We start from the raw sequence: 27,181 nt of genomic DNA on the forward strand, positions 1-27,181 counted from the left end.
GTCAGTCATTTAAAACAGGTATCATGAAACGTAAAAAGTCCTTAGGATTTCCTCCTCCTAGACACAATTGCATTTTCCTTATGGTAGGTTTAGAAATAATTTTAAAATATTAACATGTCCTTTCAAAAATACAGAGTGAATGCACTATATAAAACTAAATATTACAAGTTAAAATTGTTTAACTGTTCAGGAAAGCAAATGTAAAGAATTCTACATTTTCCACCTCCTTTATTTTTTAAAGAACTTACCTTGTAGACTGTGAACCATTTCTAAAAGCACTGGGGTAAGAATCTCATTATATTCATGGAAAATATCAATAAAAAGAACTTCTGTGCATGGCTGAAAAATTAGAACACATGGTTTAGAATCTATTAAAGGCAACTCAAATACATTTTATGCTAAAATTTCAAGTGCTGAATATCTCGCACTAAAGGTCATAATTTAAAACACAATAAACTGTAGCAAAATTAGCACTATATGAAATACCATTCTTCCTACTATACATTATGTTTAACTCTAGGAAGAGTTTGATGACTGCATCTGTATCAGCCAATTCTGTAGCAGAAGAACAATGAATCAGTGAAGTGAAACAGCCAGTGTTGAATAGCCAGCGATCATACTGTAGACTTCACAGGCTGGTTTTGGATTAACTCTAGCTGAGTGGTTCAGACTAAATATCCATTTACAGCTGGAACACATTAGGTGCACAAGGTTGGGTTTTTCAGTTTTAAAATTAAAGTAATCCAGCAAATAAACTTAGAGATCACTCTGCAAAGCACATCACAGCAGTGACAATTGGGAGATTCATTATAACAACATACTTCTGATCTGAACTAAATTAACTAATAACTAATATAATTAAATATGCTTAAAGATATCTACATATTTAAATCTATATTATCTGAAACCTTCTCCATTCAACATGTATATTAATAAAGTCGTAAGTGATAACATCAGTTAAAGAAGAGACAACTTCTACTGGCTTTACCACCATCAGATACTACATAAAACAAATGCTGAAGCAAACTCCTTTTCCCTCCCTCCTAAAATATCAAGTGCATAGTTTCCAGTGCATTTAAGCACGTTGGAACAGCGATAAAGTAGCAAAGTTAATTTTTACTAATTCTAAAGAAATTTCCTTAAGGATTTTTTTTTTTTTAAAGCATCATCTTTCTACCAGGTATCACCTCCCTTGGTTACAAGACTATCAAGAAATGCATCCAGAAATGTTTAACAGTTTTCTTTCAAACTGAAACACTTACTCTGAGACTGTACTTCCAAGAATCTCCTCCTGTCTCTTCTACAGCTATTATTTCACAAAGAAAGAAGAAAGTATTATTTCAACTATAGTTCAAATAAAGTTTGGTATCTGGATATGAGGGTATCATAGATTACTGATAAATCTCTTGTTATGAAAAGAATCTCTAGAGGGAATGTTTGCCCACATAAGAAGACTGTAGGAATAAAATGCTCAATATTTGCAGTAGACAATTTGTAGAGACAATGCTGATATGAAACGTTTATACCAATATCTAATAAAACTGCAACCAACAATACAACATGTTTCTTACTGAAGCTTTCTGGATCTTCTTCCCACATAGTCAATTCTTCCTTTGTCAGCAAGAAATAGTGAGTGACTAATCTCCTACATATTTCCATTAGTGTTGGGTATGTGAAAAATGCTGTCTTTATCTTATGTGCTTCAAGAGTTTCAGGACTGCTGTCTGAAATAAAAGACAGAAAACTCCAAATTACAGTTAAGTTGGTTAATGATCAAACATTAGTCTAGTAAAACTAGAAAGAAATCAGTAAATAAAACATTCTTCTCCTCTGAGAAAAACAAGTATTTTCATGACAGACTTCAACAGACTTTCATGTGGCACTTCTTTAAAATCAAGTTAAACCCTCAAATTACTTTTAAGAGTTCTCTGACAGCACAGTTAGACTGAAGGGCTGTCAGGACTTCACACAGTATTTAAATGCTTTTCAGCTACTAGGCAGATGAGAAGAAAAGCTGTTTACCTCCTGCCTTGGGCACTTTACTTTTGTTTTAGCATTACTGAATTTAAAAGCACACAGAACTCAAGGAAATTCCATTTATACCTATTCAGAGAGTTTATCCAAATACAATCTTAGAAATCATCCGAGATTTTTAGGAGTTAGTACTGGTTAAAGAAACCAGCAATAAAGACAAATGCTGTATGCTGTACAACCAACACAAACACTATATGTCAGTCAAATTAAGAAAAATAAATTTTCTGTTTTACACTTTTTTGTAATCACATCATTCTCAAAAAGTCAAACTTTCATCAAAATGTGCTATATTCCTCTTGTTTCAAGTGACTACATTTTGAAACTCAGAGCTTACTATGTACTTTTGCAAGTAGAAATTTGTCAATAGAATTTGTCAATAGTAGAAATAATCAACAGACTTAGGGTATTGCAAAATTATGGAGTAACTCTGAAATACATCAATATTTTGATGAATTTTAAACACTGGATTCATGTACTCTTTTCTGACAAATTCCAGTACACTTATGGAAGTTCGGCTTTTTTCAAATTTAAAAAGAGAATGCTAATTTTTATCAAGTCATTGCGACATGTCAAGCTCATGTGGAAAGTTGTGGTGGTTTTTTTATCTGTACATACAGCAGTTTATGAATTTTCAAAATGAAATACAGTCCTACAAAACAGAACATATAAACTGTTTTATATTCAACTGTATCTCAAATCCACTGTGTTTCTGTATTTCAGAGTGCTGGTATTAGTTAAGTACAGCAAATACATAATTTTATCAAACATCTCCCAAGGGAAAGATGCAACTAACTCGTTGATGAAAATAAACCCAATTCTACACCACAATACCTCTTAAAATTAGTTCAATGAAAACTCAAACAATCAAAAAAGAGATTCATGATACTTTTGTATTTAAATTGCCTTTAGCAAATCACCATCTATTTAAATTAATACTTTAATAATTAAAATAATAATTATTAATATGGAGAGTGGAACTTTACTAATTATTAAGAAATTCCTAAAGGAGTTATACTGTTGGAAACAGCTAGCAAAATGTTTCTCAAGACACAAAAAGTGGTTTTAGTGAATAGCAGCAGTACCTTCAATATTTTTGGATGGCTTATATGCATAATTTTTTACAATCATCTTAATGAGATTCATGCATTGTACAATAAACTGCTCAAATACAATTCCTTCACCAGCTTCTGTGAAAACATAGCTCACGGCGAACTCCAATGATCTCTGAATCAAAGCAGTGAATGAAAAAGGATGTTGATCCAGGAAGTCCAAAAGCTAAAAAAAGAAGTAGAAAAGCAAGAAAGAAATCAAAACCCTTTTTGTGCAAGTCTTATTAAATGCTTTAGTAAACTAGTTATCAAAAACAAGTGACAACTTATATAAAATTATAGAAAACACAGACAGGAAATTAGAAGGAGATCAGTATCAATGGTTAATGAAGCATTATTTAACACCAACATTCTTGATTTTGATTCAAATCACTTCTTTTTTTAAGTTCGAGGAACAAATCCATTTTCAACTAGATGGGATTACTAGAAGTAAATAAAATACCTTAGCCACACCTGAAATGGTAAACATTTCAGCAGATAATTCACCCTTATTAGAATTGTTGCAAGTAAAAGAGGCATAAGAAATAAAACTTTTTTTTTTCTTCCTCCTCCACTGCAGTATAAGCTTCCTTAAGTTAGCTTTTACAACTATCTACTTAAAATGCACTGGTGGATTGCTTTAATCTCCTCTGCCACTGCAAAAATTCTTGCATCCAAATGCCTACGTGGTAGGATATCTATTAACCCAATGTATTTTCTCTTCAGGTCTGTGAAAAAAGATGCATTTTTGCAATGTAAGTACTATGACAAAGATCAAAAATATTGGGTCATAGCATCTTCAGTTCAGTTTTGGTGAAGTTGATAGGTGCCTTCCCCTTCTAATAATTAGGCTGAATATTTAAAATACATCCATGCCCCCTAGATAGAATCTGGAAACAATGTGAACTCTGTAGGTTTTTAACTTCAAAACAAAAAACAGAGTAAGTGACAATGCTAAAATTACCTTCCAATAATACAAGCATTTAATGCACACAAAGTTAGCTGACAACTCCAAATGTATTACACAATACAAAAGTTTCAGAGGGTAAGAGTTTTTTGTTAAGTTTCTTTTGATAAAATTAACAGGGCCTTAGAAGTAACAATCTAACTACTTACAAAACACAGGAAGAAAAGTTTGTCTTCTTTATTCCTTTGTAACTTAACCACTGCTTTAGCAAAATTTCCGGAACTCTTCTTTGAGCAAAATCCTGGCTAAATAATTTACTTACAGAATGCACTCAATTTTATATGAGCTAAAGAAATGTATTCTTCATGGCTGCAATCTACATCAGCATGAATAAACAGACACCTGTTTCTTCTAAAACACATTTCATAACAAAGAAGTTTTAAATTGCACTACCTTCCATTTCTTTAAAAGATCTGAAATGTATTCACCTCAAGGCACATACATATCTCAGTGGAGACTGCTCCTCCAGACCTAAAAATATTCAGTAACTGAAAGGAGAATTTACTTACCACTTTAGTGAACAGAATTATAATCTTTTCTAGACGATCTCTGCATATGCTTTCTGCTCTTACACTTCTACCTGGTAAATCAGACATTTAACAACTATCATTTTTCAGACTTTCCTTTTCTTTCTGGATAGCTAAGTTTTAGAAAATTATCACTGGAAAAGAACTTATTTTTACTGTAGTTCAGGTATTATGCCAGTCAGAAAAAAGTTCTTTGGCAGAATAAATTCAAAGTCAAATGCAAGGTAATGAGCACCAGGATACAGTGAATTTCAGTGTTCCATCAGGCTACAACAATCGGGACATTATTATAGAAAATTTAATGATAGCAATGACTGCAGTGAATCAAATGCTAGTACAGGAAAAAAGCAAGTACAGCACAAAAATATGAAAATGTCCTTTTAATAAAACTATTCCACATCCTTTCTGCATAATATTATGCATTTCTGTAGAAACTCCACCTTAAAGAATAGTTTATTATGGACACTGGAAAACATTCCAAATTGAAAGAAAAAAAAAGAACAAAACAAAAAAAAAACCAGATAAATATTTTAGGAAAAGAAAGAAAAAAACCAAAAATTGCCATAATGAAGGCATAAAGGCAAAACCCATGGCATAATAAATGTAAACACTAATCCTGTAAGGTAGCTGTACCTGCTTTTGCAGAACAATTGATTGCTTAGAAAAGTTCAGCTCAGTTCTTGCCTTAGGACACTCAGACCCCAGGGTCCTCATATTCTAGGGGACTACAATAGCCACAAAACTTTAGGATGGGATGGCCTTCAATTCAGTCCACTCAAACCAGGCATTTATCTTGTAAAAAATGAAGGAAGGGCCAGAAAGAACCTGATTACAGTATAGTAAAAGGGGCAAACAGTGGCTGTTTCCACCTCTTCTAGAAATGAGGCTCAAAGCCTAGATCAGCCCCTCTTACCTAACTACAGGCTCCTAAGCCAAGGAATGTCATCAAAATATCAAAAATGTTAAAATTATATATAACTTCTATTAAAAAAAAACTCTATTTAGTTTAGACATCTGTTCTTGGAAAAAGTGTTGTTGAATCCTAAAATAATGGTTTGGCAAGCTTCAAAGGATTGAACAGTTTACATCAGATTTATTACAAGTGTACACACAAGGAAGGTAGAGTGAATTCAGATGGAACACTGTCAAACATCTCCTTTTTGCTTGCTTCAGGTAACTTCCCCGTAAAAGCACTGACACCTGCCAATTATGATTCTGATTCTGTCGACTGTATTAACCTGTGGATGCCTGTCTCAGACTACTACTTTTCCAGTTACAAAGAACAAAGATTTGAATATGCTTTTTATTTCCCATTTGACACATACCAAAATACATAACAAACTACTGGAAAAAGAAAAAACATAGAACTCTCCCAAAGAAGAAAACTCAAGATGCTCTGGGTTTTAGTAGCAGCTCCATATTTTAATATGGATACCTTGTCAATCCATGACTTACGATTTTTCTCCCATTAACATTGTAACACCAAATATAATTTTGGTGGGATTTTAGTCTGTTTATTAAAAAGACACTTTTCCTGAATTCTTCTCTGACAGTTTCAGTAGGATTTAAAGTAATAGCTTTGCACTTATAAAAACATATCTTGCACCTAAATTATTATTGATAATGCTCTAAACTGTATTGTTTTCATCCAGCTTCCAATGTTTAACAACAAATACAACAAAAATTATCCATATACTTACTACACTCCAGAAACTGTTTCAGCCGTTCAAATACAGCATGTAGAAAACCCTGAAAAACAAAAGTATACATGTATAAAAGTATACATTTTAAGGATGAAGCTTGGTTTGTGCTGTATTATAAAAATAAAGTTGTGTCAAACTGAAGTAAATTCACATGTATCAGCTCAGACTCAACCCCATCACTTTTAATTTATTATTTTGGACAATTAATAACTAGCTAGGAAGCAGACTGCATAGATGATCCAAAGTGACCTTATTAGTACCACACAAACAGCGCAGCATCTCTAGTAGAAAAAGGGATAGGTTATTATAGACATATGCTTTAAAATACGCTTATCCAGTTCTATCCTGATCTCAACCTCCCAGTTTAGGACATAGGTCATAGGACTCAATCCTTCCAGCAGAACAGGGTTAAGGAAGGTGCCTGGATTTCTCTCCCTGACCCTCCCCTCTCCAAGGGCTGCACACCACATGCTTTTATCTCAATTAAACAAATTCCATCAATAGAATATGACAGAACAAATATGGCATCACATTCACCACTGAATGAAAACACGCTTTTACATGAGGTGGGAGGGAGAGACATCTCTCAGTGAGAAACAGCGGTGTCACCATCACATGATGTGTAAATGGATAGGGGTACCTTTTTTCTTTTAAACATTATGCCATTAGTGTCACAGTGTTGAGGATCTACCTATGATCTGACAGCTCTTGACTAAGGACAACTTTGAGAACACACTGGTTGACCTTCCTTTACATAAAAACATGTGTGCCTTTCAGCAATTTTCAAACATAGCTCTAACATCTGAAATCATCACAAAGGATTTTTAATTTAGAACTAGAAATATATACATGTCACTTACCATCACCTCTGCATTCCAATGAGGTTCTACAAAGCCATGAACCGTTAGTTTCCGAAGGACTAGGGAAAAAAAAAATTCCTTTTGTAGCTATTTATCAGCTCCATATCTAACATTAACCTTGTTGAAATTACTTTAAAATTCAGTACATTGTGTAAAGCAATGAAAGAGAACTCCAAGAATTACTGAATCAAGAAGAATTCTGTAAAAACTGCAAGTATTCAACCTCCAAATGATTCTACAGTAGGAAAAGGGCCAAATACAGACAAGCAAGGCCCATAAGCCATCCTATGAATTTTCTCAGTTCTGTATTGCCAGTAATACAGAAAAGTTGCATACTGCACTTTCTGAAACAATTCAAGACAGGTTTTATCTACATTACAAGCAAGGCACATGGACAATTCTTCAAAGCAGCAAAGTACAGTCAGGACATGTATTTACTCCACAAATAAGCATTTGAGCATCAACCTAAAGATAAACTCTTCAGGTTAGCTCTTCACTGGACACAAGGTGAACTTAATGGAATTAAACTCGTAGCTCAGCTTCACCAACTAAGTGGCTAAAGACATGCAAGCCCAAACTACAACACATGTAAAAAAGCATCCTGTTATGCCCTCCACTTTCTCACCTCCTAGACTTTGACTTCTTACAAGCAGCACATTGGAATGGTGCATATTGAGAAGTGGTGCATGCAAGACTACTGTCTCCTCCCTTCACATGAGAAATCCTCCTTGTCTTGCTAAAGCTACAGGTAAAATGAACCAAGACTACTGGTTTTCCCAATGGGCTCAGCTTTGTTAGAGAATGTGAACTACTGACCAAAGAAGTCCTAGTCATTCACTGTGAAGAAAGTTATTTGACTCTTTATATTTAATTTCATTCTATATTATTACCTTTCAATGACAACAAGGTCCTTTCTAGTGAATTTGCAGCTGCAGCTTCATTCCCCGCACAAATCTGCTGTAGGAATGTATCTGTATGATGATTCCACAAGGAACATGCAAAGCTATAAATACTTGATGTAAGCTGCAAAAGGAAGAAAGATCAAGAATATATTTCCTGAACTTTGTCATAGCAAAATAAATCCTTAAATTTTAAAGGCCAATGTATACTGTTAAATTATTTAATCCATCTTCTTGTATATCACAGGCCACAACGTTTAATTTGCTTCTTTGTTTAATGCTGTACTGATCCAAAAATGTTTTTCAGAAAAATATCTCAATTTCAAGATGTTTTGAAAGATGCAGTGGTTTCCCTGAGTACTTGGGTCTACGATTCTAACCTTAAAGATAACTATTTAAGGCTCCTTTTTTACGTGGTTTTTATTAAATACAGCTGCTGGTGTATAATGTGGTACGAAGCTTTAAAAAATGATCAGTATTCCTCATAACCTCTTTCCCAAAAGGCTTAAACTGTCTGTCTTACAGCATAGTTAATATCTGAATCAGCTTACCCTGGGACACAGCAGTTACACATCTGTTACACATCTTCAACAAAACTAACTTTATTTTCTTGATAGGTGCAAAATCTATCCTTTTCCCTCAAAATTTTTAAAATACAGAATGACATATAGTTTCTAATAAGGTAGAACTGAACAAATCTCAAATTTAATTTATGTTAGAGTTTCCAGACAGTACCTGCCTGATAAAGATATCTGAATTATAAAGAGAAGATAAAGAATTTCTCACTCAGTTATGGCAGCACTTGACAGCTTCATATTACGAAAGTCCGCACTCAGTCTGCTACACCTCATTAATGGAATCAATAGCACATGACCTGTTTATTTGATTCCTTCAGCTGAGTAAAGGTTAGTAAAGGTCCTGTTTATAGGAATCAGTTCTCAATGCCTTGGACTCTAGGCAATTAAAATTTCACTTTCATGATTACATGATTACACAGACAGGACTTTTTTCTACAGAGATAAACAGGTAAACCTTCATAAACAGTCTTCATTTTTTGTGCTTTAGAAACTCTTTAAAATGGAGGAATAAAATAAAATTTTAAAAATGGAAATGTAACGTTTGGAAAAGATGTTTAACTCACTAAATTCGGTTAACTCTACTGCACTGTTATCTAACACCAAATGGGTCTGGAGATGCACAGTCTACAACCAAAGTTAAATCTGTGTTCTAATCACTGGATTCTTACAATAGAGAACATAAGCTGCATGAGCAAGATTTGGTATTTGCATTCCCATCTTGCCTTTTAATTAACCCAGAGAGTTCATCTGGAAACCCTCCCAAACATATTCTCACTGATGATAAAACCAAAAATAGAGTAGTATGGAAGTCTACAACCCAGTATTTTTTACAGAACATAATGAATTATAAATCCAGAACACATTTCCAAAAAACACCATAAATTCACATAAAATAAGATCTGCTGTACGGCATGGTAAGGTTGATATGCAGATACTGTTCTGTAGATGAAACTCTGCCTCTTACACAAATAAGAACACTCCAGCTGCACGCAAAATTAAAAAACATCCAAAAAATATTTCACCTAGAAACTGACTTTCAGTTATTTCATAATACACATACACCCACCACCATAACAGCATTTCTGTTTCAAGGGCAGACATTGAAGTCCACAGACATGCCATTAATGCCTTGCCAGCTAAGCCCAGGAAGAGGCAAGGATTATTTACATCATAGAAAAGTTTTCTATCTGCAGCAAGCCGTTTGGATGACAGGGTCTTCGTAACATGATAAAAGGTAAGTAGCGCTCTGTGCTGTTGAAGATCATCCTGCACCTTCACTGATTCTACAAGAGTGGGTATAAGTTCCGGCCATTGCCTTGGGCAGTCCACCCTTGCAACTTTGGCAATCAGTACAGAGATCTGAGTAGCTATCTGCAAAAAAGCAAAACAAAAAGCAGATAACACAAAGTCAAAGGGCATTTAGGAAATATACTATGCAGAAATTAACAGCCAAATAAAACCTGAATCAAAAAAGTAGTATGGATTTTTGTGTGCTTTTCCTCAAGCTATTTTTAAGTTTGCTGAATGCAAATAAATGTGGAGTAAAAGCATTTTATTTACATAAAATGCTAAACTTGATACCTCTTTTTAATTCTACATAAAGACAAGTAAATATATTTGTTCTAGAAGTCACATAAAATAGCTGTGCCCGCCTCTCCTGCTTCCTCATCTGTTTAATCCAGAGCCTCACCACCTCACAAAGCTCTCTACAATATTCATTCCCACCGACCTGCTTACAGAGATTTGCTTCAGGAAAAAGACAACATTCGCAAAGAAGAGCTGAGAGTCTTACTGATTATCGGAACAAATTATGTCAATTGGCAGTGGGGAGGAAATAAAACTCCTGTCCATATGCCATACAAGAAGCAAACTCTCCAGAGAGGCCAAGAGTAACTTTAGTAACTTTTCCTTCAGGATTGGCTTTTTAAGTCAAAAAAAAAAAAAAAAAAAAAAAAAAATCTGCTGTCATACACATTAAGGACTAGTTTGCTCCTCTGTTCCCTCCATATCATAAATATCTTCAGAGGGCACAGAAATTAAGCTCTCAACATATGATATGTTCTCTTTTTCTTTTCCACCTCTCCTGGAAGTCAACTTGTATCACTGCATCTCAATACTATGACTATTTCTCAAAGTTTTTGAGTTGTTCTTCTTTCTATACATGCAAGAGTCATAATTTCCTTCAATGATGCAAAAAGCACAAGCAGAGAGCAACTGTGTTATGAACTATCTGTAACTGGAAAAGAGTACTCATCAGGAACACAGAATATCAAAACTCAGACACATCAAGCATGCTGGGGACTAAATGAAAGGTTCCTCTGAAAGGAAACTTCAGCATACCTACAGACTGGGGAACTAGAAGAAAGAAGGGGAGATGGTCTCTGTAATATTGAACACATTGTTTGGGTAATTATTTAGGCTGCTGGCATAAAACAAAATCCTCCACACCTTAAAAAATTACATCCAAAAAAACCCCATAAAAACACACACAAATAAAACAAGGAAGCCACTAGTCTTTAAAATGTCGTTTAAAAAGGCTCTAATCTCAGCTGCAGCTATAGTCTCGGAACTGCAGAACTGCTCAGCAGCACTGGAATTTATAACTACAAAATAAGCCTTCCTACTGTCTTAGCAGGTAAACTCACTAAAGACTAATAAAGGTAGGGAAAAAGTAATCAAAAGTTTGAATTGTTTTATGAATAATGTAGTTAATACTATTTTTTGTACCTAATTTACCTATTCACATATGTAAAAAACATGTCAACTCTTCAAAATTAAACATTAATTAAGTACATAGTAGAAGCATAAACACATACTTGATGGTGTAACTTGACATGTTTCATAGTTATTTTTGGTTGAAATAAAGAAACATATAATATTTGGTCATATTTTTACACCGAAACTATACCTAGACCACAAATTTTAAAATGTTTGCTATATACCTTCTTTTTTAAAAAAATCACATTTGCTATTAAATCTTTTAATTCTAGTCAAAATTATCATTGCACAAGGGTCTTCTATAAAGACTAAATTACCATAATTTTGATAAATTGCTCTAATCCTGGAAACTACATTAATCCCATCAAGGAATCCTGAAAAGTTAAAACTGAACCATCTGCAGAGCAGAAGTTTATGTTCTTTTTAACCTTTACCTTACGCCAATCATTTCTGTATTTTCTTGAAAAAGTTCTTTAAGATCTAGTTCAAACCACTAGCAAATACTTCCTCGCAGAATCTCATACTTACACAATACAGTTAGCAGAAGGAAGATCAATTCATTTAGTATAGGCATATTCTGAGTCCCTAACATTAGTTCTATACTCAATAGAATAAGAATTTACTATTATAATCAAAATAGAAACTTACAGTTAGTCACTTTATGCAAGACAAGACACTACCATACTGAAACTTTATTATGCTTATTTAAATGCATTAATGTTGTAACTAGACATGTAATAGCAAATCTGCTTAGGTCAGTTTATCCAGCAACAACCTCAACAGTTCATTCCTGCTACCATCACACTTTCTGGTACAGCCATACTGGGAGTCAGGTCAGAGAACAGATACAGCTGGAAAAAAACAAAAATCATTCAAGGAAAGGTTATTTTTGAGCTCCATCCATTTCTGGAACCATTTCATCAAAACGGTTGCATAAACCTTGCTGTTTAGGCAAGCGACAACATAAAGTAACACTGCAACAACAACAACAACAAAAAATTCCCACATGCAACAAAAGTAATTCTATAATTTTATGAATTATGACATATGGAAAAAGGTATCACTTCAACATAAAGATCTGTTTAAAAGACAATATGAAAACTGCCACTTTATTACTATAATTAAATACTTTATAAAGGAAGAAGCCAAGTCATATGCCAATAAAACCATTTGCTGGGCGAGTAGTAAACATTCACCACTAACCTGATTCACTGGCTCATTAAAGTTGGTGATAAGTCCAGCACGTAATGTAGTTTTTTCTTCTTCAGAGAGAGCGCTGTCAGGATATATTTATTAGAATATTAATTTTTGATTAAAAATTACTATTAATTCATTTGTAACTATCAAAAAATAGTATCAAAACTATCAAAAGAACATTCACTGTTTTTCCACTATCTCAAGTATCTTTAAAAGAGAGGGAACAGTGAAACAAAAACTTATGATACCTTTTAAACTCAGGTTTTGAGACCTAAGGTAACCTTTTCAAAGACAAATGGCAAAAGAGAAAGCTGACAGAGTAAGATACATAGATATATAATGAAAAAACAAAACTGTACAAATTACAGACTGATTGCTCTTTGACAATTATTATATAGTTATTACTGCCAGAATTGCTAATTTGAGCATGAATTTGTCCATGAATACTAATGGACCATGACCAAGAAATGCCCAGAACAAGGCAATCATCTTATCAGATGAGAACTCTTTCTGCAAAAGCAATAGTTCTTTTCTATTACAAACAAGTTTTATATTTATACTTAAAAGTATGGATCTTTTGAAAATTATAGCTTAGGGTGAAAAGTATGGCAATACATTCTTCAAAAAATGTGGGGGAAAAGGGTAAAAAAGACAAACGCTAAGCCATAAAGGGTAATTTGCATTCAAGTGCAACTTTGTGGCATCTTAATACTTCATTTCAAGTGACCTCTATCAGTTTAAGATTACAAGTTACAGTATCCCATCATTCCTCTACTACTTCAGACTTCATATTACACAACTTTCTTATAATTTCTACATAGAAAACACAACACAGTGGTTTTGAAAATGCTTTACTGGTATTTATAGATTATACTAGCAGGAAAAAAAAGGAAGTAGAAAATCCCAACATGTTTTAATTCAGTGATAGCACCTACAGTGCTGTTTCTTCTTTATAAAAAGCCTTTAGGCTATCATCCAAGGTTGTTTAGATGAAACAGTTCCACCTAATATTGCAATGATTCAGAAGCATTAATGCAAACATCGCATCTCAGTGAAGACTAGTGACTGGAAATTAAGAAGATTAAACATATCAACACAACCACTTCCTGTTTTCTGACCTCAGGCACAAATACAAATCTACTATTTTTATATATTGAGATTTAAAATGATGCCTAAAGCTCCCTGAAGCATAGCTTTTACACTAATCTAGACAAATACTAGATAATACTCTCAAAATAATAATAAAAAAAAAAAAAAACAGAAGCAGGATTTACCATAGGATAAAAATGTTTGCAAAAATATTAGTTTTTATTTCCCACCCCAGGCCCTGCACATAACACAAGTACTCTCCACTTTCTAGATTAGAGACTTGCCATTCAAAGTACAGTAGACAAGGGGGGCAAGTAATTGTTTCATTACTGACTCAGAACTGTACACTAAGTCTTACTGTCCAGGTAATTTACAGCATTCAGGAACAATATTTAAATTTACTTTTTTTTAATCAAGACTTAGGCTTTTAAGATTTTTCTGAATAAAATTAAATTATGCCTAAAAAAATTTTAGGTAAACTTTGCAAAGATTTTTGCAACAATAAGTTTTTCTACAGGTAATTCTTTAATTCATTAATCTAAAGCCATTACATTTCATGAAATTAAATTTTTGTGGTCCTCTTTTATAATATGAAACTGTAGTATATAATTTCCATGCATAAAGACACAATTTAAGTGGTTTCTAAAACTTAAATATCTTATTAATACAATTAAGAATTCTATTCTCAATTAAATGTAGCTTATACAATAACTCCCTTTCAGAAATAATAGAAAGCATCTAAAACCTGATTTGTGAAGAAAAAAACCCCCTGTTCTACTACATTATTTCATATACCTTGTTTGTGAGCTCATGAGACTCCTTACCTTAATTATATATTCATAATCATAATTACATTGAACTTGCATAGTTTAAGAGCAGCAAGAATTCAGTTTGTTATTTACTGCAAATAAAAATGCTGTAATTCGGCTTTTGCCATGGCAAACAAAACAAGGCAGGAAAAGAAATAGATTCATGAGGATGGATGACTCAAATACAGATGCTTGTGATAAGTAAAGTTGGAAAACAGTAATGAAAAAAAAAATTCTAAGAAATCAGGCGCTGATGCAAGCGGTACACGGCACTGTGTGATGGGATCTCTAGGGGTTTTTGGACCATGGCTGGAGGAATTTACTATCTAAATACAACAGTGACACCTGCTGGAGAACAGGGACACTCCCAATCGCCCTGCAACCCCCCGAGGGCTGCACTCTCAGTCCCTGCAGGAGTCACAGACATCGCCACTGGCACCACTGTCCTCATCTTCCCTTAATGCATTGCAAGACAGTCCCACAATTCCATACATTTTTAGGCAGGGTTTTGCCATACAAGTTTTAGGCAGGCGAGTATTTAGGAGGAATGTGTATCGCTCAGTGAGTTATTTCCCTGAATTACACCAGCACAAAAATTAAAACAAGTTCATATAGACATGAACTTCTAAGTATTTATGCCATAGTCCTTCACAGTTTGCAATGTCAAAGTTTTATTGATCTTCTGTGTTTGCGGTACAGGCAAACAGGTATCCAAATATTTACAAAGTTATTTTGGATTTCTGGCTTATGAGGAGTTATCATTCAAGTAAAAAAAAATGGATTTGAAAAGTATTATTAAAGCTGTTAACATAGTACTCATATAGAACAAGGCCCACAAGAAACAGGATTCAAACATAATTATCTGTAGTACCAAAAACGTGTTCAACATTTGAATTCAAGAAAAGTCACTTCTAAAGAAAATAAAAATACATACTAAATCATCAAATGACACAACCTTCTGAGAAGGTTGACAATAAATTTCAAAAAAGAGGTGAAAATGTGCCTGAAAGGAGGCTATGACAAGCTTAGGCTCATGGCTACCTGGAAAGGTGCCAGAAAAAAACAGGAGGGAGAAAGTTCACAAGCTCATCTTCAAAATCACTCCCACTGGAAAATGCTGTTTTAAGTCTGATCTGTAGATCAAAACATGCTTTGATGTACTACTATGGATGGAGGGGGACAGCTGCTGATGAGAGACACAAGATGAAAGACACGAATTTTGCAAGGACAACAAAAATGCAATGAATCCTTCATGACATCCAAAATATGACTGGTTCACAAAACAATCAACTGAGAAGTTACAGTTTAAACTGGCATTTCTCAAAATGCCCTCAACATTTAGAAGAATTTAAAGAAATTTTTAAAGAAAGTTAGAAATCAATAGAGTTGGACACAGAGTGGAAATTTATTATGTATTTACCTCATGGAATCTTTAACAGCAGCCAATAATTTTTAAAATTTATTTTATACTTTATTTGCATTTAAAAAATACAAAAAAGTGGCAGAAAAATTAGAAACAGGGATAAAATAGGATTGCATTGGAAATTTAATATAGATTCGCCACAAAGAATCTTTAATGACAGACTGTAATTTTCTATTTTTTAAATTACATTTAACTTAAAACTGCAGAAAAACTACATTGAAAGATTATTTAATTTTTACCTCAATTCAAACAGTAAAATTGCAGTCATTATTTCTGCAGGAAATAAACCATGCTTTTTTCACCAGAAATGCTACTAGAATCTAAAAATATTAACAAATTGAAACAATTATTTTCTTGGGATAATGCTTACTAAGTATCAGTAATGTAACCAGCATCAAATTAGCCAGAAACATCAAAGATATATGCCATGCCAAAGATTATATTTTTCCTCTCACATAAAAGAGAATACAAATGCTTGTAGGTGTTTTTCAATTGTATACTAATCCACACATACAAATACTCTAGTGTTTTATGTAATCATGAAGGAGTACTACAATATTTAAAGTATGCTGTGGATACAGAATTTTATAACTTTTCCCTCCTTTGGTAGATCATTGGAAGAGCTTAAAATGTAAGGCAAAATACATTAAACTATTTCAAGCAAAGAACTGAAAATCATACTTTGTGCCATACTTTGTGCACTAGCTTAAACTCACAATCTACAAAAACAGGACCTAGAATTCCAGTTAATACCCTGAACCTGACAGCGATGTCTAGCATTTAAGACATACTGAACACTTTCAGAGAGAGAATACTTGCAGGTCTTTATAAGTTCTGGAATTGAAACTCTTCTTCAAATTAAAGTTATTTTTAAAAGAAAAAAAGAACTTCAGACCAAACACTCAGAAGTACCTAATTCTGTAGGTATTACATATTAAAATGGCATTTTTTGTAATTTTTAAGTAAATGATGTGGTGCTCAAGAATACTGCTTGTATTTCTGATCTTCTTTGGAGAACTTTTCATCATGCTTTATCAGAACCCACATATCAGAACAACAACAAAAATGAAGACCAGAACTTGCTAGCATCCAGCTACTGCTTCTTTCCAATGTATACATGCAATATGAATCAGCTTAAATAAAACAAAATGTCTCTGTCACTCTCCAAGAGATTTGCTATGTTTCATGTTAGCTACTATCAGAAAGTCCGTGTGTTATCATTGTAACACTTACTTCATCACTTCAAAATCTGGTATCTATGAGACAGCCTTATAACTCAGTTTTCAAAAGTAAATCATGAACAGTCATAAGAAGCAATGTAAAGACAAAATGGTTTCTTAGCCAGTCCTAAAGTTGAAACATTTTATCAGTTTCACCGTAAATTCTAAAGTAACTTCTATGAACTAAGAATCTGCTGTTTTCCCATTTAGCAATCATTACAAAGCCAGTTGTAGAAGGTTAAATGGAGAAACCCAGAACTTACTGTGGTGCCACTCGTCTCCAATAGCGATCAATTCCATTTTTAAAGTACAGCACAGCTAACCACCTTACATTCACATCAAGGCTATGATTTGTAAAGATATTCTGTTAAAAAAAAAAAAATTAAGTTAAAAACTGCTCAACACACCACGAACAGGATAGAAATCGTATCAACACATGCCCTGGTATATATGTAAGTACACATGCCTCTGTATGTACACGTGTACATAAACAAAATGCATTAGACAGGTAAGAGAAACACTGTTTTAAACATGAATTTTTAGAGACTAAAAATACATTTATCACTAGCCCTGCTACTTCATTTATTAAAAAAACAACATGTTAGGCAAATGTGCTGCTAATCTTGCCTGGCTGAGCATGGAATGAAAGGGTAACAATCAATAGAATCAGACAATTATTACACTCTTAAATGACATAGCTCTCAGAAGTCTGTGGCACTGCACAATAAAAGGTAATTTCTTAGTCTAGTCAGAACTCAGCCTTTAGGTGACTTCTCCATTATTGTCATTATTCCAAGTTTACTTAATAGCACTTTTCCACTGTATCTTACCAACAAGACTGAATAAAAACCTGGCTGTGTCTCCCACTGCTTCAGTTGTTCCTCAGCTGGCTTCAACACTGCAGTATCTTGGCTAGTAGCTTGCGTCAAGACTCGCAACACAACAGTGCTAGCACTGTTGAGATCCATGAAAATCTGAGAACATTTTAAAAAAAGAGGGAAAACACTTATGGAAAAGAAGACAGCCAAATATAGACAGCTATCTTCCATTAATATTTTCCAAACACCCCACTTTAATTTTTCATTAGACTACACTGTGCAAAGACGGCATTACACCCACTCAGAGGCTGCGTCAAGATACAGTGATCAAATTATTTTGCTTTAAAAAATCTCTCAGCGGAAAAAGTAAGCACTAAGTCTTTCACTATAAGCACATTTATTACATTTGAGAAATTATAGGAAATATTTTGATTTTAAAACAGTTACCTCTCCTGAGAAGCACAGCAACTGAGAGCAAAACTACAACTAGAGATGACTTCAGTTGTAGGCAGATGAAACCATAGGGTTGTCTGAAAGAGGCACAGATGCAGATTAACACTTTTGCATTTTATTTTTCCTTCAAGAGAGAAAATTATCCATTTCAGATAAATACTATGATAATTCAAATTCATTAAAACAATTCCCATCAATTAAAAAATAAAGAATTAAGCTTCACAATCAGTTCTAAATGAACCTGAAATTTCCTTGATATACTTGATTTCCGTATCTTTTTAGCATAAAAATGCTAATGAGCTGAACTATGAATGCCTATTGCCTAACTTCCAATACAAATACATCCTCATAAATCCTTGTATTCTATGAAGACAAAGCAGATGACAGAGATTACATTTAAAATGACTACGGAAACATTACAAGAGAAAAAAAAGACATATTAAAGAAACTATGAACTCTATCAAATAAAACCTTTTTCTGTCCATAAAAAACCTCTGTTTACAACCACCTAAACTTTTGTAACACAGACACATGATAAATATTCATGGTATATGAGTTTTGACATTTAACAAGAACTAACAGGTTTTTGCAGCAGAATGCACCCCAGAAACCACATGTAGCTGAGCCAAGTGATTTAAAAGGACTAACCAAGCAAAGTAAAGAAACAATGAAGAAGGGAACTGAGGTAGCCAGCCAAGTAGTATCAAGTTATTCTATAACTAGGTATATTGTCTTAAAGAAGTTCATAGGCAGTCCCTTAGAACTTTGGGGGAGTTCCAGACACAGACAACCACTAGAAGTGACAACCCTCAGTGAAGCCTCTCAGAGACCTTATAAGGATATGTATATGTGCTAATAAGTGCTGGGAAATGTCATGAATATGTAACAGGAATGTAAGGAACAAAATTGTGGACACGTGAGCTGTAGCGCAGATACCCCTGTGTGCATTTCGGGAGCTGATTCCGAGGGCAGCCAGCATGCTGCAACCATGCACTGCATTATATCAAAGAATGTCTGGCTGCTAAAACTCACAAATTAAGTCTCAGAGGTTCCTTTTAAGAACAGATTTTAGGCAACTTAAGTTTTCTAAATCAAAAACCAAAAAGTTTCTCTTCAAACAGGACAAGAGGAAACGGCCTCAAGCTGCACCAGAGGAGGTTCAGGTTGGACAATGGGAAGAATTTTTCACAGAAAGAGTTGTTAAGCATTGGAATGGGCTGCTTAGGGAAGTGGGGGAGTCACTATCCCAGGAGCTGTTCAAGAAACAAGCAGATGTGGCAATTGCTATCGTCTAATTGACAAGATGGTGATCAGTCAAACGTTGGACTCAATCCTTGAGGTCTTTTCCAACTTTAATGACTCTCTGACTCTATGACTGGCTTTTGTTTAATGTGAAAAAAAGTTCATTTTTCCATCTTCAGGAAAAAAGAAAGAGATTAAAATTGTTACAGCAATGGTAAAAAAGTTGGAGAAACCAAATTTTATTCTGATATTGGCTTAAAACTTTCATTTTTTGAGAAAACCACCTTAACAAAACTAGCAACAATATTAAAGGCCTTTTATACTAGCAACAGACCTACACAATTAAAAAAAAAAAAAAATCTTAAGAACTCCCAATATGTAAGTCTCTAACCATGCTCCAAAAAAACTGACTAAAAATTGAGGGTCCTAAGGTTAAAGAAAGTATACTTTCGAACCAATGAGCCACAAAATCAGATCTCTCTTTACAGCAACAATTGAACAGAATGAGTGACTCCCTCTCTGCTTTATACTTCTCATGTGATGAGTCTTTTAATCTTTTTGCTTTAACCATCTGTGGCCAGGTTTTGGTTGTGGCGGGAGCTATAGGGGTGGCTTCTGTGAGAAGCTGCAAGAAGCTTTCCCCATGCCTTACAGAGCCAGTGCCAGCTGCCTCCAAGATGGATGCACCACTGTCCAAGGCTGAGCCCATTAGCAAATGTGGTAGCACCTCTGGGATAATGTATTTAAGAAGGGGGAAGAAAAACCCAAAGAGTTTTGCTTCTACTAAAAACTTATATACTTCATCTGGAACAGTTCTCACCAAAAGACATATTTATTGAAGTTAATAGAGTGCAAACACAAAAACTAGGAGGATTTTTTCCATTGTCTTATTTCAAAATGCTTAGCTGGCAGTTGTAAACAACAAACAAGTAATAACAACAAAAATCAAAGATAAATATTTGCAAAGCTTCTTTTTTATTAATGCTTCTCATTCTTGAAAAGGTTTGTATCTGCATGTAAAAATCGGAGCAGCTATTGCTGCTCAAAAAAAAACTTCAAGAAAAACCAAGCTAAGCTTAGCATGTCAGAACAAAAATTCACTTAACAAAGCCAATGCTCTTTCTCTGTCAAAACCATAGTAGATACCCAGGTCAGGACATTTCTACATAATGCTCTCTCATCATCCAGAAAATCCAGGTTGAAGGATTTCCTACTAAGAGGCAGAGAATTTAACAGCACTCAAGAGATTAGTCTTCCATGAATTTGCACAGCTGCTCTTTGGCCATATAAACAACAGTCCTCACACAACATTGGATGAGGGTATCACATGCAAAATCAAATTAAAAAAAGAAAACCCCCCTGAAGATGGGGCAACTTTTAGATAAGGTTTATAAACACTGTAAAATATTTAAGAAAGTGATATATTCCGTATGATTTGGATAGCAAAAAATTACCTGGACAAACATGAATGAATACACAGAAAATACAAATGGCAAGATGCACAAATGGCAACGATGCTTCAGAACAAAGAGTTGCCCATGGCCTTTACACCTCAAAAATTCCTCTGAATAGTTTGTTCTCTTCTAGTAAGTCACTAGTCTTATTTGTACAATTATTTTCTTTTTGTTAAAAAAGGAAAATAAAAAAGTTAAAAATCTAAAAAAATTTATTTTGAATCAATCCTTACTGAACCAATCTCCAATTTGCTATTTAAGCTAGCTACAAATTTATGCTAATACAAAGAAGTACAGTCACCAAAATAAATAGTATGACTCTCTGCTTCTTCCTGCACCCCTTAAATACCTGAAGCTGGAAGCAGTGGGCAAAATGCAGCTTTGGTTTGGGTAAAGTGATCCAATCATTTTCACACCACATTGCCCAACAGGCTGATGTGCTATAGGCATAAGAAAGCAGGCAGAACAGATAAAAGTAGCTTTTTTTTCACTCTCCTTCTCCTAAGTGAATTAAAGCAAACTTACGCATTATGACTGAGCCATAATTATCCACAAAAAGCAGGGGGCACACACAACAAAAAAACCCAAACAAGCAAAAAAGTTAAGACATCTGAGCACAGTGTTCCACAAAGAAACACCAGAGGACACTATGGGAGGAGGGAGGAGTATGTGACTTCCAACAGTGTCAAGCCATTACAGGGTCAGGTCCCAGCAGGCAATTTCAACTCTGACAAAGTCTCTCCTTGCTTTACCTTCCCATTAGTAAGATATCTATTGGAAAATTACTCTCTGCATGCCCTCTGCAAAAATTATTGACTCAATGAGGGCATCAGCTCACACCTTGTGGTAATGGGATCCTCCTAAAACATAGTTTTAATTACAGCCATGGACAGATACACGTGTGAAATCTTTTTCTGCAGACAGTTGTGATGCTCTTTTTTTAACTGATGCATCAAGGCCTCTGCAGATTTACACAGAGGACATACAGATGCTCTTAAACACTACAGAATGGCAAAGGCCCATGAATTTTGGCTTTAATATTATGGGATAGAGACAATCTTCACCTCTTACAAATCAGACTTCACTGTTGCACAGAAAAGGTAAAGGGACATGGGATATACCACAGACAGGTTAATTCACAGGGACAAGGACTTTCTCCACAGTTTGCTGGGAACTTCTACAGCTTCACTCACTGCTGAGATATTTCTACAAGACTGCCCTAGAGATGAAACTGAGAAGGTGAGTATTAAATAGCTATTATCTTTTGGATGCCTTCAGAGCCATGAAGCACGCATAGAAATGCTGGCAGAGCCTGTCAATCTTAAAAGGAACACGTTCTTAGAAGGCAGGCAGGATCTGCACTTTGTGTCACAACTCCCAGACTCCCAAGTTTGATTACTGGGAAAGAGTAGCGTCTCCCGTCTTTACTTACTAAAGTCAAATTGTGTCTTCACAATAAACACCGAGCAGTTTCAGGAATATTGGTTGCTTTCTGCTGCTCTTCTGTGGTTCACACCCATCGCTATGGCAACCCAACTGCATATACACGGTTAGGGTAGAAGGAAAGGAAACCCCTTCCACTAGAAAGTGTCCAATACTGTCATCTGCAAACCAAACGTGACTCTGTTGCCATGAGGAAAAAGAGACTAATCACACACAACAAGAAAAAGCAGCTCTCCGAAATCCCACTTAATATGGTAATACTTAACTAGACAACAGCATACTCTCAAGTCTCAGTTGACAGGAAAAAAACCAAACTCAGTTACAAACCCAGAAGATAAGCAAGATACACCAAATGCCACCCCTAACCACAACGAGCTAGTGTCTTCAGGTACTAATAGCAGTTCCTCATCCTTACCACCCAATGTCCTGCATTTCTATTCTCAATTCTAAACTACTTCATCTCCTTTTACTGGTAAAAATCCAAGACGCACTTCTGTTCTACTCTTAATTCTTTGATTCCCTTCCTAAGGAAGTATCTGCAAATATAGTTTGCTTTCAAGAATATTTCAAGTCTCTTAAATGTTCTCGGTTTATACTTCCTAGGCTAGTTTACTGTTTTTTCCTTACTGTTACTGTTCAATGCTTTAGTACAGGCAAGAGTATCCAGGTACTTTTCCCATCACACTAAAACACATCATAATTTTAAAAACACATCAGTTGTGAAAAGAAATCAGGGACTGTTATACATCTGTAAAGGAACAAAACAAAGAATTTAATCACTGAATGCCTCCTACTTCACTTTTTTGGACTTCAGAGAATGCAGTATACTTTGTACAATGTACTGTGTATTTTTTCTCTCATTTGTTAGGAATTTAATCAACTCTCTCTCCCTGTAATTAGGCGCAAGAATGTATTTAGTTATGGTTTTATGAAATCAGAAGGAGACAAAGAAGTAAATTTATCACATAAAATACTGTGTGTTCTCACTGATCATAGTGCAAACATTTTCTGGGATACTTTAGGAGTACAAGTGATTCTACAGATGTTGTTATCCTCTTTTAGTCAGTGTCTGAGACTGCTTCTAGAACACTGTCTCCAGTTTGGTTCTCACAGTTCTCCCTTTCCTCAGTTCAAGGAGGAAGAACTGCAGAGAGGCCAGAGCTACTAAGACAGTCGGGGATCTAAAGCAAATTACCTGTGAGGAGAGACTGAGGACTTGTTTAATGAAGTGGAAGCCAAGGGAAAACTTTATAGACACTTAAAACTAAAAGAGCGCTTACTGAGATGACTTTCTGCTTCTTGTCAGCAGATTGCACAACTAATAAACAACAATAAAACTACATACTGCAGCTTGGGAGGTTCAAGTAGAAACTTACCACTGTCTTCTACAGCATATTTGTTTTCAGAAAAACAGGAAAAACAAAGGTTTTCTGCCGAAAAGCCACAAGAACACCTTCTGAAACAGGAATGTTGGTGTTCACAATGATACCAATACAACACATCAACTAGAATACCAATAGCTTCAGGAAAAGTTGGTAGTTAAGCTGATCTCTCCCACCTTCTACAAACTCTTCCATGAATCTCTTTTCTAACACTGCATTATCTGTATCAATCATGCCATGTTTGTACTTCTACTCAACAGTGAATCCAAAAGAACTAACAGTATCTTGATTATTAAACGTAGTACTTAAAGCCACTAACAAGTGCAGTAACCACCAAAATCACCAAACAACTGTTAGGCATTACCAAGATTTTTCAAAACCAACACAGTAATTTTTCTTTATGTAAGTGAACAAGGCTACCTATAGTTTGCCCAATTTATACCACAGCAAAGAAAACAAATAAAAATGTCTTAGCAGGTAAGAGTTAGAGGTGCTTTTTTCCCATATTGCTATGGACAGAAATAGAGGAATAGAACTTCCAAAATTTCACTTTTACAGAAATTTAACATTGAAACTAAAACCAAAGCCTGAAAAAAAGCATGCAGAAGACACAAACAATAAAAGAACAACATGGAACACAGGAATAAAGGACAGCAGTGAGCAAGGCTGACAACAGTGTTAAAGGAAGCAAGTAAGTTTGTATTAAAAATTCTGAGGAGAAGAATGGCTTTTCAGATTAAACGGTCATGAAAGTGACTAAAAACACCCAAGAGAAAAAACAAGCAGTAAACAAATGAGTGGGATAATTTCAAGGATTAACTTGGACAGAACTCAGAAGAGACTGTCATGGAGATCAGTAATGATGACACTGAAAAAGCCAAATGGATACAGGGACAATGGAAGAATATTTTTAATGTTTAACAGTAAGTTTATAGGATAACTAATATAACAAGGTCAATCTCATTCTGTTGAAATCTTCCTAATTCACCTCGTTTTAACAGATTTTCAAAAAGACACAGCAGAACACTTAGAACTAACTAGTGCACAGCAACTGAGATGGAAATACAAGTTTCAGTCTGCCTCATGCACAGGAACAGGTTTAAGACACTCCAGTTTAACTAAAATTAAATTCTACTTCTGATGATGCAGTTGCAAAATTTTATATGTAAAGCATGGGTGACAAAAACCTTTACTATGTCATTTATACATATGATAGTAAATGCTCCTTTGCAGAACAGTACAAGGAAAGAATAAGACAAGAAAAACAGAGAGTAATGAAAAAATTGTTACAGTGAAGTTTCAGGAAACCAAAATCCACAGGAACATGCTATTTACAAAAATTTAAGTAGTTCACATACATTATGGATGCTAATTTGAAAGTCATGTCAGACACATTACAGATTTGACTTTATCTGAAACATGGGAGGCAAGGCACACAGAAGCGTAAGTGGGAAACAGCATCAGTACTGCATTTAGGGCCACGCTCATGTATTTCACACACACTGATGTCTTCTAAAGTAACTGGAGAAACAACTCACCACTGCTGCTCTCAGCCTGCGTCTGATTAAGGGAAGACTCTGCTCTGTGCAAAATCTTCTGTTCTTTAGCCTGCAACAAGAAAACAACCACTTTTAATAAAAGCCAGTACACGCTCTTTCCCACAAAAAAAAAACAAAACAAAACAAAACAAAACAAAACAAAACACCACCAAGTTTTGACAGCAAACCACGCAGTTTGATGCCTCATATCTCTCCAATGCCTTCCCGTCAATTCTACCCCTTTCTGTTTCAAGCAGAAAGCGCGAAAGAGTTCCCTGAAACAAGGCAATAGTTATTTCTTCCCAGCTCCGAGCAGACCCTTTGCCAGTTCCAGCACAGACGGCAAGGAAGGCCGCGCTGCTCTTCCCCGGGGGCACTGCAGCGGAGAGGGTACCGCGGCGGACACTGCGCCAGAGCCGCGGCGGCTCGGGAAACGCCAACGGGGGACCGGGGGGAAGAAGAAGGCGAGGGGTTGCGGAGGAGCAGCCCGCCGAGAAACAGCCCCGGCTCCATGCTGGGAGCCGAAGCCGCTTTTCCCTCTCTCCCAGTCCCTTCCCGGCCTCGCACAAACCGAGGAGCGGCCCCTACGGCGACGACACTGCCACCACCCGCTCCGGCGCACCTCTCTGACGTCACTATTCAGCGACGCGCGGCGGTCCCTGCAAACACGGCGGGAGGGGCGGGCCCTCACGGGGAGAAGGCGGGGCGGTGGCGTGCGAGGGGCGTCCTGTGGCGTCCTGCGGCCAGGGGCGTTCCCGCGCTAGGAGAGCTTTGCGGAGCTCGGGCGGGCATCTGAGTAAAAGATGCTGGGAGCTTAGAATCGCTTCGCAGACGTCCTTTGTGGACGTTCTTGGGCGCCTGCAGTGGCTCGGGGGAGGGCGCGAGGGCGGAAATGCGTGATATTAATGCCAATGCATGGAGCTACTAAAATATATGTAGGAAATTTTAAAATATTTAAAAATATGAAAAAATAAAGTGTATTTCATGCTAGCGTGTCTAACTTGAAGTGAGTCGATTCAGCCTCCATTCCACCGTAATGCTGCAGGAGATTTGCTCTTTGAAAAATAACGTTTCGTTCCGCGGGTTCCCTTTGCTCTCTGTGGTCCCGCAGCCTTCCCTGCCCTCTGCGCACCCACAGCTGCCCGTAGCGGGTCTCTTCCTGGAATATCTCCCTTTCCCTCGTCCCTCCGCTCTCGGCAGTCCGGCCACGCCGAGCAGGTGGCTTCCGAAAACCGCGCGTTCAGCCAACACACCGTTTCGTGTCACACCGGGGCTGCCCCGGCCGGGTCTGTCCGTGCGCGGGCCCTGCCGCCCACCGGGGTGGAGAATCCAAAAGGAGACGGGGCTAATGTGTTTGTCCGAAACACCAGTAGCCAGGTGGCTGTGGAACCAACCAAGGGCTGTTGGTATTTAACATGCCTTGAGAAAGAACAAGCTGTGGCTGGAGAAGGCGCCATGCAGCACTTTTCTGGGACAAACATCCTTGGTCTAGTTCACGGAGACCCAGCAAACAAAAGCACCAGCACAGAAACGGCCATGCAGTATTGCCCAAAGGTCGATCTAGTAGGAGGGATAAGACTATCCAAACTCCCCGAATCCCTCTGACTCATTTCCAGAAAAGTCTACAAGAATTGACTGTCCTTTTCTTCTTTTTTCTTTCCTTACTTCCTTTTTCCTTTTTCCTTTTCCCTTCCCTTCCCTTCCCTTCCCTTCCCTTCCCTTCCCTTCCCTTCCCTTCC

General features: G+C 36.0%; 1 protein-coding gene across 1 annotated transcript in view; it reads right to left on the bottom strand.

Moving 5' to 3' along the window:
- Positions 1-25,560, bottom strand: part of IPO11 (importin 11) — a 73,212-nt gene extending 47,652 nt beyond the window's left edge. The window contains exons 1-14 of the mRNA XM_027883190.1: positions 25,443-25,560; positions 18,378-18,460; positions 17,943-18,086; positions 17,376-17,476; positions 12,578-12,650; positions 9,824-10,027; positions 8,070-8,202; positions 7,180-7,238; positions 6,317-6,365; positions 4,599-4,669; positions 3,117-3,309; positions 1,572-1,724; positions 1,263-1,306; positions 249-339 (exon numbers count right to left, since the gene is read on the bottom strand). Of these exons, the coding sequence (XP_027738991.1) occupies positions 249-339; positions 1,263-1,306; positions 1,572-1,724; positions 3,117-3,309; positions 4,599-4,669; positions 6,317-6,365; positions 7,180-7,238; positions 8,070-8,202; positions 9,824-10,027; positions 12,578-12,650; positions 17,376-17,476; positions 17,943-18,080 (1,309 nt within the window). The 5' untranslated portion in view covers positions 18,081-18,086; positions 18,378-18,460; positions 25,443-25,560. The remainder of the gene's footprint in view (positions 1-248; positions 340-1,262; positions 1,307-1,571; positions 1,725-3,116; positions 3,310-4,598; positions 4,670-6,316; positions 6,366-7,179; positions 7,239-8,069; positions 8,203-9,823; positions 10,028-12,577; positions 12,651-17,375; positions 17,477-17,942; positions 18,087-18,377; positions 18,461-25,442) is intronic.
- Positions 25,561-27,181: the final 1,621 nt, after the last annotated feature.

The sequence above is a fragment of the Empidonax traillii genome, unplaced genomic scaffold (assembly GCF_003031625.1).
Source record: "Empidonax traillii isolate 1590-97213 ecotype Southwest subspecies unplaced genomic scaffold, ASM303162v1 scaffold120:size1031401, whole genome shotgun sequence".
Lineage (NCBI taxonomy): Eukaryota > Metazoa > Chordata > Aves > Passeriformes > Tyrannidae > Empidonax > Empidonax traillii.